This window comes from Oryza brachyantha, chromosome 7 (assembly GCF_000231095.2).
Source record: "Oryza brachyantha chromosome 7, ObraRS2, whole genome shotgun sequence".
Classification (NCBI taxonomy): Eukaryota; Viridiplantae; Streptophyta; class Magnoliopsida; order Poales; family Poaceae; genus Oryza; species Oryza brachyantha.
Window position 1 is genome coordinate 12532014 of NC_023169.2, and position 12781 is coordinate 12544794.

Consider the following 12781-nt stretch of genomic DNA (forward strand, 5'->3'; position numbering starts at 1 on the left):
CGCGACCCTTGTTGTATGTAATGATCCTCCAACTCTTTGTACTCCATAATTTTGCTGCTTGTAGAGACTAGGCGGCGTGGGTAGCATGCATGCCTCGCATACACAACCATTTCAATACAAATTGAAATGAGCTCCATCTTGTGGTCTGTGTGAATACTGTAGCCACACAGCTCTGTTTTGAGAACATTTTACCCTTCCAACTGGAGATATGAAAGGCATCACCAATTTTGAGTTTATGCCGAACTGTAAATGCCCAAAAGAAGGCTGAGCTTGCTTCTGGTTTTGTGTAGGACAGTGTACATACGGATTGCCTGACATGTGTACTGAAACAATGCTTTTATTACAAAATTAAGCGACATATGTGTGAAATACTGAAATCATATAAAATAGGTGACATGTGACGGAACAGAGTGTGCAATACATCATGAATGCACTTCTTAGATTACAGCTGACATCATGGATACAAAAAGAGAAAAAAAAGACCTGAAGTTGAACAAAGAAGAAAGGTCAAGGCCTGGAGTTGATGAACGAAGCATGGCTATGATTAAGTTTGTGCTCAGTTGACTTAACGTTTATGTAAACATAATTAATTACCTTCATGTGGACCATGTAAGTTCTTATTCCTTCTGGGGAGTGCAACACCATGGTCTCAATGGTGAAGCCCGGTCCAAACCCCATCATCACTCCCCACTCAGCTCCGTCTCCTTCCTCCTCCATCCGCCTGTGCTGCTCGTCGAGCACGAACATCAGCGAGGCGCCGAGCATGTTGCCGTACTCCCTTACCACCCTCCGGCTCGCCGCCAGCTTGCCGGGATCCAGCCGGAGAGCCGTTTCAATTCGGTCCAAGATCGACGGGATGCCGGGGTGCACCGCCCAGAACATGTCGTTCCACTCGACGGCGGCGAGGCCAAGCTGCCGGAATGCGTCCGTGAGGTTCTCCTCGGCCTTGCCTGCCGCTAGAGGGATCAGGTCCTTAATGGAGATGTGGCCGTCGAGGCCGTGCTCCGTGAGCCGCATGTTGAGGACGTGCTCGGTCTCTGGGAGCACGGTCTGCGACACGGCGACCATCTCGAACAGCGGGCGCTCGACGGGGTGCACGGCGTCGGCGCCGACGATGACCGCGCCGGCGCCGTCGCCGAACACCGCCTGGCACGTGAGCGTCTGGGGGTAGTCCTCCCTGGGGCCATGGAACGCGACGACGTTGAGCTCGACGCAGACCACGAGGACGCGCGCGCCGCGGCTGTTCTCGGCGAGGTCCTTGGCGAGGCGCAGCGAGGCGGCGCCGGCGGAGCAGCCGCCGAGGTGGAGCATCGTGCGGCGGACGGTGGGGCTGAGGCCGAGGAGCAGGGCCAGCCGGTGGTCCACGCTCGGGGCCTGCGCGCCGGAGTTGGTGCTGACGACGAGGTGGATGACGTCGGTGGCCGGACGGCCCCACCTGGCGATGGCCTTCCTGGCCGCCGACGCCGCGAGCTCCGGGGCGGCAGCGGCGGCGATGTCTAGGCGGGCGTCGAGCGACGGCGTGGCGCGGTCGAGGAGCTCTGGGTGCGCGGCGATCAGCTCCTCCGTGTGGTAAAAGAAGCGCTTGTCGGCTCCTGATGCCTGACCTGATTATAGCGAATTAAACAACAAACACAGGGGTCATATTAAGAAAAAACCAAATGTCATATTTATAAATAAAAAATAATTTAGTGAATAAGACTTTTACGAACGTGTTCTTGACAATCTAAAAGCTTAATGTTTTAAAAGACAAGGCTAAGTAGGATGGAAAAAAAACTCTCAAAATCAACTTCAAATTTAAGAATACAGATGCAAATTCTTGCTTATAAGAATAAACAAAAACAAAAAAAAAACCGGGGTGACAATTTGATGTGCTACGTTATATTTATGTTGACCGTTGAAGCTCCTAATCTGTAATTTTTCGATCTCATCAAATCGAGGAGTATTTGGTAAAACAAGCTAAAACGTTTTATATTTTAAAACAGATGGCATACGAAATACATGTTAATTAATTAATTCCGTCTTACATATCGTCTTGAGTTTAGCTTTGAGATGAGTGAGATGCTCGCTGTTGGTGATGCGGAAGTAGTAGTCGGCGGGGTAATCGTCCTGGGCCACGCACGTTGCCGGGTTCGCCGTGCCGATGGCCGTCTGCACGCCGGATGTCGCCGACGGTGACATGACTGGTTTGTCGCCATAGCCTAGCTCTTTGCAGCAGGCAAATAATGTATGGTTGATTGGTGCTGGATCGATCGAGAAACTCATCTTGGACTGTTATTTATACAGAGGCATGCAAGGTGGGCTATATACCTCAGCATCGTCGATAGATTCTCCTCGTGCATATGCAGGGGTCAGTTTTAAAATCACGTGCTTCCTCGGTTTGATAATATAAGATGTTTAACTTTTTTACTTATAATGTTTGATCATTTATCTTATTAAAAATTATGGAAATATTATTTATTTTGCTTGTGACTTACTTTATTATCAAAAAGAACTTTATGCATAACTTATCATTTTTATATTTGTACTAAATTTTTAAATAGATGAATGGTCAAACGTTATAATCAAAAAAGTCAAATATGTTACATTATGAAACGGAGAGGTAGTATAATAGTATATACCTCATCCAAACAAAGTTTCAGCTAATCTTTTCTATAATGAGAAGTTTCCTCCATCTGACCATGCACACTATACTAGCTTCACAAAGCCATCTCCCTCCACCACACCATGTGTGCTAGCTCCCTAGAAAGTCCGCTCCGTCCAACTAAAAACTGCTATAACAATAAGAAAAACCGGGATAAAAATAAAGTTAAACCATGCCCTAACTGAATAAAAATAAAGTTAAGCGATGCCCTAACCGAGAAAGAAAAAACTAAACCATAGTCAGGAGGAACCATCGACAGTCCTTCCTCAAGATCAATTTGAAATGTACCGGCATCTCGCTTGCACTACTGCATAAATCTAAATAGGTTAGGGGGTATGATATGCATTTGCTCGTATAAAATAGACAACTATAACGGCCTTACACTCTCTGGAGCCCTAGAGAAGGACCCATGATGGAGAAAAAAACTGTTATGTACGATTCTAGAGTGTATCGGTGGTTGGTATATTGCGAAAGGATTGATATAATTTTACAGTTTTTGAGAAAGTACCAAGAGGTACTAAAAATTTAATACGGTACCTCTTGGTACCTAGGTGCTAGGAGATACCAAATTTTACACTAAAATTTTGGTATCTCTGGGTATCTACTCAAGGACTGTAAAATTGCTCTATACAGTTATATATCTACAAGATAGACATTCTATGGAAGCATAAACATAGCATAGTTGTATATTAAATCTATATGCAGAATTTTAATTTGAAAAATCAAAGGTTGGCTCTACCTATATATAACCCCCCACATTGGATATTTCACTCTGTTCACCTCAAATTTTGCAAAAAGAAAAGGCAGATCATGTTATAATATAACCAGTTCAGTTATTAGCTCTAGCGGAGTTAGGGAGGTTTTGAGAAGCAACCGCTGACCTCCCTGAGTATCTAGCCAGTGAGAATTTGGTGGTGTTACTCATTTTCTGGCTATGGTTTATATTTGAATAATGTTTTTCACTTACGGCAAAAAGTTCATACAGGTCCATGCACAGTAGGATTTGCAGCGATGGATTATAAGAAAAGGAATATATGTTTCTAGTATAAAATACTAGGTATATTTCCTTGCAATTTTACACAGCTAGATTTTAAATTCTGAAGTAGATTTAATACATTACTCTTATTTCATGTATTTATAGGTAAATTGTTTTTTATATCCAATAGATTTTAATTAGGATTACAATTAGATTTAATATAAAATTAGTACCTTCTATTTTGTATTATGTCTTGTAGAATTGTTCTGAATATATAACTATGTCAATCAGTCTTCACCACTCTTAGATAGACCTATCAAACAAATCAAAAAGCAACTATGGAAACATTTCTTTTTTCCATCTACACATTAATGTCTAGATGTTTATAGCGAAATGTACATGCTGTCTCCTTTTCAAGTTATATTATATTGATAATATTGTTGAAGGTAGTTGTGTAACCCCTTATTATGTATATGTTGGATACACATGGGATTTTACATGACCACCAACAGGACAAAAACAACCAAGTTGTTGAGGAAAGAGACTAAAATAACAAAAACATGTTGTCTCTTTTTTGTATGTCTGCTTACTCCTTTAATTTGCCAAACAGTTCTCAGAGGGACTCAAATCCAGCCGTTGTTTACAACAACAACATAATATTTCTTTTTCAGATCTAACAACGAATCTAGCTAGTCATGCGTACGTGCTAATTCGTCTCTGCTGTCACAAGTTTAATTAAGCTTGCATGTTGCCGGTTGATCACATGAGCACAATTAGTAAACCAATTAATAAACATGAGAACGATGCAGTGAAAGCTAGCAATCCAGTGTACCATGCATCATGCAAAACACGAGTACTATAGCACACATGCATTATATATATATATATATATATACACACACACACAACTACTACGACTGTGGTTTTGTAAGACCAATTAGTTGGTCTTGCTGATATAAACTTGGACTGACGATCGACCAACATGGCAATATGTACTCAACTGCATTATGCATACCTAATCAGACATCCCAGAGTACGTGATGAGGTGCATGATTAACTAATTAACTAATTAAAGCCTTAGCTATCCTATCCATGACATTATAATTAAGGGGCCCATATAATTAAACTAGTAGCACGAATCTAACCACCTCATCTTTTCACTGCTGCTTATACTTATTACACAAGATTTAAAAAAAATTTAACTTTAAATTTAGAGTAGATTTTATGATTTTTTCACCGTAGTTTATTTTCGACAAATACTTTGAGATCGCTAAGGTTACATATATAAAAATTATATTAACAAATTATTTTTCATTTGTAAATATACCTTTTGGCTGAATAAGCCAAACAATAACTTCCTTAGTGGATATACATTACTAACGCGTTGATTGTATCCAGGCAGCAGGTATATGTGTTAGAAATATGCCCTAGAGGTAATCATTCAGATGATCATATTTCATTGTATCTATGACACTTATTTATCTATTGGATATCCATGGGAGGCAACTTGTATTATTGGCAATTATGGAATTGTTTGTGAAACTCGTTACTCGTACATATATTAGTTGATGACTATGTTTTACCAGTCATGGACATGGAGATGTTAAATTAATAATGTGGGCGTATGTATGATGTAATGCTGGACCGATCTATCATGAGATATTGTAATATTGTTCTCTCTTTACACAACATGTATGCTTTGTCCTTAGACCTGAGGCTCTCGTATGTTCTTAAGATGTGAACTGACCTACTCAGGGGCTATCAAATGCTATTCTGTAACTGGGTAGTTATAAGGGTTGTTTTCGGGTTTGTCATGAAGCATGATGTGAGGCATGGTCACTTAAGATGGGATTTGTCTCTCTCTATATAAGAGAGATATCTCTAGGCCCTTCAAGTGATCGGATCAAGAAATGCATGGCCGTGCTAGGTTAAGTGTTAATCTATTCAAGGATTCGACTCACAGCATCAAGAAAGAGAGACCAGCTTGGAGCTAGACCAAATACCGTGAGGCAAACGGAATAGCTTATACATGACGTTATGATGGTCCGTCTGATATGATCTTTACGTGCACATAGGAGTTGACACTTCTTGCTAGAGGCCGCTATCAACTATTGGACCAAGTAGAAGTACTTGGGCCATGACTATGTATGCGTGAACCCATAGGGTGGCACGCTAAAGGGGCTGGAAGCCTAATTCGGATAAGATCTGAATTAGAGAAGGCTTAGGGTTTCTAATTAATGAGCCTCGGGATCAGAAGCCTATTAGAACGCCTATATAACGAGGGGTGGGGTGTACGGATTAGGGAACATCCATGCCAGCCGCCACTCTCCCCACGTCCACGCCTTCATTGCTCTCGTGGATCTAGCAGTCCAGGGCATGACCGCTTCTTCTCTATACGTGTGGATACCTCGGAGGTGCTGCATCTGGAGCACTAGGACGAACCGCATATGAGTACGTGACCAACGAAGTGACGTGATCAACCGCATGACAGTGCGACCTCTACGTGCTTCGTCTACTCTAAGACGGTTTCGCTTTATCTGCGCGTCTAGTGGTAATCCTGTGATATCTATAACAACAGTAGTTTCTGTTTTATGGGGTAAAAAAATTTTGATTTACGCTAGCGTACCCTTCGCTATATTCCTACAATATGATCATCCCGTCCCTTTTGTGTGCCGACAAAGGAACTTTGAATTGGAAAGAAAGAAGACTGGTGGTGTCTCATGTTTGAGGTCAATCACATGGGCAAATGATCGACTTCTTGTTATGTCCACGTGGACCACATGACTAATGTTCAACCATATATATTTATAACCCAAAAAAAATTCAATATTAAATTTAGAGTTAATTTTAAGATTAAAGTTTTTTAACTCTTAAATCAATAAGAATACATATATAAATTTTTTATTTATAATTTTTTTTATCTACAAATATGATCGGTTCGCCTTTTGTTGGCATATATACTTACAATGTTCAACCATATGGTTGATTGGTGCTGGATCGAGAAGCTCATCTCGGACTTTTATGTGCAGACAGACATGCGAAGGTGTGCTACCTCATCGTCGATAGAATCTCCTCGTGCATATGCAGGGAGCAGTTTTGAAACTCTATATATGCCTCAATCAAACAAAGACTATCTGTTTGTTTCCCTCTGACTTTTTTTAATCCCTGTCACGTCAAATATTTAGACACTAATTAGAAGTATTAAATATAAATTATTAATAAAACTCACCCCATATTCTTAACTATTTCGTGAGACGTATCTATTGAGCCTAATTAGTCCATAATTAACGATTGTAATGCTATAATAAACATGTGCTAATTATGGCTTAATTAGGTTTAAAAAATTTGTCTAATGAAATAACCTTTATTTATGCAATTAATTTTGTTACCGGTCTATATTTAATACTCCTAATTAACATGCAAACATCCGATGTGACGAGGGACAAAAAAAAATCCCTATACACAAACAGCCACAAAGTTTCAGCTAATCTTTTCTACTCCCTCCTATTTTATTTGTATGACGTTGGTTAGCTCAAAATTGAACTAACCAACGTCTACATGGATGCATGGAGGGAGTACCATGAGAAGCTTCACAATGCTATCTCCCACCTCCCTCTCCCCCACACGGCCACACACCATGCGCTGGCTCCCGAGAAAGTCCGCTCCGTCCAACTAAAAACCGCTACAACAGTAAGAAAATACCGGGATAAAAAATGGAGTTTAACCCTGCCCTAACCGAGATAGAATAAACTAAACCATAATCAGCAGCAGATCTTTTTCAAATGTACGTACACCTTGCCTTGGACTACTACACAATCTCTAACAACACTGTATTTCGGCTTTTGTTTATACTTATAAGTCAAAATTTAAATTTTTAATTTTAAATTTAGAGTAGATTTTATGATTTTTTTATCATAGTTTATTTTTTACTAATGACCCTTAGATAACTAAGAATACATATAACATTTTTTTACTCATAATTTTTTTTATTTACAAATATACCCAGTTCAGGTTATAATATAACCAATTCAGTTTTTAGCCCTAACAGAGTTAGGGAGGTTAATTTTGAGAAGCAACCACTAACTCGCTAAGCATCTAGCCAGTGAGAATCTGGTGGTGTTACTCATGTTCTGGCTGTGATTTATTTTTGGATAATGTTTTTCACTTAAAACACATGCATGCAAAGTAGGATTTGCAATATTGGACTTGTGAATTTTCTTACGACATATTCATATATGCTTTTATAAGCGAGAGAATATAGCTAGGTTTGTAGTGTCAACTAGGGTTCACGAAACCGCGGGAGGCACAGTTACCTCACAGTAACCGCGGATGCCACTGCAAATTCGAATTTCAAATTTTTGGATTCAAAATCAATGGTTACCGCAGCTTTGTCAATCAAAACCACGCAGTTTGAGCTGAAAACTATGTCAATCATGATTCGAATGTAGATAACTGTAAAAAAAATCTGGAAAAAATATGTAAAATTGTAAGAAAAATAGGAAAATAGTAGATAGATTTAATTCTAAGAGTAAGGTCATGTTTTGGAAAAAAAAAGGAAAATTTTGGCATGATCTTGACTAAATTTGTGACATTGCAAAAAATATATACTCCCTCCAATTTTTTTTGTTTGACGCCGTTGACTTTTTGATCTTCGTTTGGCCCTTTCTCTTATTCAAAAAATTTATATACTTATTGATTATTTTATTATGATTTGATTTATTGTTAAAGTAACTTTAAGTATGATTTATAATTTTATATATTTGGACGAAATTTTTGAATAAGACGAAGTGTCAAACGTAAATAAAAAAAGTCATGAAAAAAAACCCACAGAGAGTACATGACAACCGATAGGTCATAATTATTGAACAACACAAGTTCTATTTCAAGCACATTTCACATCATAAATAGTAAAAGGGACCATAAATAACTTAGTGTGCGTACTCCAGAGATTATAGGGTAAATAGAGTGTCCATGGTACAGTCCATACCATAATACGAAGCAATAGTTTAAATTTAGCAGTGTCCACTTTATAATAAGAAATATTTTGGTCCCTCACTCCTCTTGGGCCTTGATAGGCCTTCAAATGAACAGGTTCATTTTTCCTTTTTTTGCCATTTTTCACCAATGATTTTTAACTAATCAGGAAATACAATTTTTCATCTATTTCTCACATAAAACTATACTATAAATCAACCTCTACGGTATATATTATTTTACTAAATTTCATCAATTTTTTTAATTCACCTCAAATTTGTTGGTCCTACCGCGGTCGTACCATTACGGTAACCGCGGTTTCGTAAATCCGGGTGTCAACTACTAGCTATATTTCCTTGCAATTTTACACAGCTAAATTTTATATTTTGAAGTAGATTTAATATAATACTCTTATTTCATGTATTTATAGGTAAATTTTTTATTATATCCAATAGATTTTAATTAGTGTTACAATTAAATTTAATTTAGAATTAGTAGCATCTATAGAATATATTGTTTTCAATATGTAACTATGTCAATGAATCTTCACCGCTCTTATATAAACATATCACAAAATTCACAAAGTAACTATCAAAATATTTCTTTTTCCATCTAAACATTAATGTCTAGATGTTTCGAAAGTGTATATGTTTGATACGTAGACATGGGCTTTACCTGACCACCAACAGACAAAAAAAACAACCAAATTGAGGAAAGAGACTAATTAATATATAAGCAATTTTAGAGTCACGAGAAGATAACAAGAGGTACCACTTTTTGCTATGTAAATTTTAGAACCTCCCAGTACTTAAACTAAAATTTAGGTATGTCTGTTTACGTAACATTGCTCTTAATATATATCTAAACCAGCGTGGGCCATTCCTGTATGTCTGCAAATCCAGTCGTTTTCTATAACATAATAATTTTTTCAGATCTAACAACGAATCTAGTCATTTTGCTGCCTTGTTGACCAACGAAACTTTATAATCAAACTGACATGTACCGGAAACGCATGCCCGAGCAACCGGACAGTTCGTCAGTGCATGCACTGCTGTGTGGTGCTGCGTGATTGATTGCTACTTCTTTGTCACGAGTTTAATTAATTAAGCATGCGTGTTGATGTGACAGTCGATCACATGAGCACAATTATTAAACCAATAGCAACGAGAACGACGTATGACAAGTGCCTCGAGTGAAAGAAATCCAGTGTACCATCTGACCATCATGTAAAACACGACTCCAGTAGTACTCTAGTCCACGTGCATACAACTAGGACGGATCCACTACCGGGGCTAGCGGGGCTTTAGCCCTCCTAGCTGGTCGGAGACATTGAAGTCCCTACTTAGCAATCACAACAAAATTTCTAGTATTATTAAAGGGAAGGAGGGGCTAGAGGCAATATTTCTCTTTTGTCTAGCCTTTTCTAATATTTTTTCTGGATCTGCTATAACAGCGACTGATTTCGTAAGGTCAATTTGTTCGTTTGCTATTGTATATCGATATTCGGCCATCTTCTAAGTTTTTATTCTATACGAGGAACTACGTAGATATCTGTCATGACATTATCGAGTACCTGCTGACATAACTTGGAATAGGTCTTGCGCCCTATTATACTCAGATTTTCGTGGTGGCGTTTTCAACTTGACAGTGTGCTTGGGGTGCGTTCTTTGCCCCTATTATACTCAGATTTTCATGATGGCGTTTGCACGATTCGTTTTCCAAATTACTGCCTCTGTTTTATATCATAAAACTTTTTAGCTTTGTCTAAAATTCATCAATTAATTGATGAATGTATATAATTTATATATATATATGTCTAGATTTATTAGCATCCATATGAATCTAGACAATGCTAGAAAGTCTAACGGAGGAGAGGTAGTACTGAATAAAGTATTTTGATCTCATAAGCAGAACTGGCGGGGGCGAGCGATAACCGGGCATGCAGCAACGGCAACGGCCACCCGACGAAACTCAGCTGCGATGGCGTAGGCTGAGGCAGGATAGATCTATCTCTATGGCAGGATCATCTCCCTCTATCTTATCTTCTACTTTCTCTATATTTTTTATATGATATCTTTGTCTTTTATATTTACGTTTGATCATTTATCGTCAAAAATTTTATCAATTATATAATTATAAGACATACTTAAAGTTTTCATAATAATAAATCTAACTATAACAGAACAATTAATAATTATATATATATATATTTTTAATAAAGTAAATGATCAAACGTAAATATAAAACATCAACGGTGTCATATAAAAAAAACTTGAAGTGAATATTTATTACCGATCCTTTATAAAAAAACTTGAAGTGAATATTTATTACCGATCCTTTTCTAGATCGATCACCTTCGCTCTTTTTCTTTCTTTGTTTGGATTGATCTCTTCTTATTTGGCTGGGTTTCTCTCCACATTCTTTTTTTTTTCATTCTGGTTAAATAGTCGAACTTTCTTTGTTTGGATTGATTCAACCTGACAAGGACACACCTATATATTTTCCATGCTTGCCCAAGGAACAGCAGGTGCCATCCCGCCATATTTAACACTAACACGTGGTGGCAGACAGCACCTAACACCACGTGTTTCAGCGTTAAGCACGGTTAGTGAGGAGCTCCTGCGCCTCATAGGCCTCCCTAGGTGGGCCCTCTGCTGAGTCTCAGAAGCTTGCCATGCTGGAAGGCGTTGGGTTACATAAGAGCAAGTGTAATAGCAGGCTATAAATTGGCTAAATGTTTATGTGGAGAAGAGAGGATAAGAGTGTAAGCAGACTATAAGCTTGTAGCCAGCTTACGCACAAGAAACAAAAAACTCTGTGAGAGTGACATGTGGATCTTGCATTAATGATGAAGAGTTAACTAGTATATGGGTGGACTAAGAGCTGGCTATAAGGGCATGTACAACATCTGTCTTTAAGCCGTCTATATGTTACGAAATTTGCAAAAAAATCCTTCTCCATCTAACAGACGATCACAGCTTCTCTTCGCAAAGAGACGGCAGGGATGCGTGCTCCAATGTCAAATCGACACCGCTAGCACTGTTGTACGTTGCGTCTCATCTATTCACTAGTACTATTAATTATATTGATTTATGTGTCAAACGATAAATTAAATATTTTGCAGACAAACAAATAGACAAGTCATTGTACAAGCTGTCTATTTAGCTGTCTGTGTGTGTCAAATAGCCAACAACCATCTACACTGTTTAACTGTTGTACTTATCCTAAGAAGTCTTATAGCCAACTTGTTAGCTATATTATTAACATTGCTCTAAACGTATACCGGCTTGCTATAGGTCTAAGCAGCTCGACCCCTCGCAAAGGGGGCGCGAATAGATCTTGATGAGCTACGAGGTTTGGTTCCCATATCATCAATATACATGCCACCTCTATCATTTTAGTCTTGTGCTTATCCGCTAGGTAGGCATCTAACTCTTAAAAAAATTCATGGCATGTACGTAGCTCCGCCGACATCTTTTCATGTCAACTATGATGGCTCAGATGGCTTATTCGGTATGGGTTTGTTGGTGCATGTTCTCTTACATACATCTCTATCTTCGTGATGATACCTAGTTATGTAATTTTTGACAAATCCACTCGTCAAAGTGAGATTTTATTCATGTGTACATGTCCATACTTTCTGGTTTTTTTTACAATTAACACATGGGCAATGGATTTCCTTGATCTTGGTACTGATGGCATGCACCTTGGCAGTAGCAATGAAATTACAAACTCCCGTAATGTATGACATATGAAATACTGGTGTATCGTACAACCATGACCTAGACATTGGTAAAATGATAATCACAAATTTATGACAACGTAAAATTCCAGTTCGGACCATGTCATAGAAATCGACGACACTGTAATTTTTTAGTGCGAAAAATGATGAATAATTAGTCTGGGCAAAGGGTAATAAAAATATGCACATTTTATTTTTTATTGCCCATCATAAATGATTGTTTACTAGTGATATGGATATGAATTAATAATAAAAAACAAATGTTTATGATAACAAAGAATATGACAACATGATTCTATATTTCTATTATTGATTATTATTGATATCAGGTGTCGCATGGATAAATCACTTCTGTATTGATGACATATTCAATTGCAGATACATGTTGAAGAGCATCTAAACTACTCCCTCCGGGTTCTTATATTTGTCGCAGTTGACTTTAAAATAT

General features: G+C 38.3%; 1 protein-coding gene across 1 annotated transcript; it reads right to left on the minus strand.

Annotated features, from left to right (window-relative positions):
• Nucleotides 1–32: 32 nt before the first annotated feature.
• Nucleotides 33–2178, minus strand: LOC102717542 (bisdemethoxycurcumin synthase-like). Its single transcript, XM_040526313.1, has 2 exons — nt 2025–2178; nt 33–1604 (listed from the first exon to the last, which is right to left on the minus strand). The coding sequence occupies exons 1-2, from the start codon at nt 2176–2178 to the stop codon at nt 508–510; spliced, it is 1251 nt and encodes a 416-aa protein (XP_040382247.1). The 3' UTR covers nt 33–507.
• Between the last annotated feature and the right edge of the window lie 10603 nt (nt 2179–12781).

Excerpts from the sequence above, each read along its gene's own strand:
- LOC102717542 (XM_040526313.1), bottom strand. The coding sequence starts at position 2,178 with ATGTCACCGTCGGCGACATCCGGCGTGCAGACGGCCATCGGCACGGCG. Across the intron at positions 1,605-2,024 it reads AGCTAAACTCAAGACGATAT|GTCAGGCATCAGGAGCCGAC; the intron begins GTAAGACGGAAT and ends CGCTATAATCAG.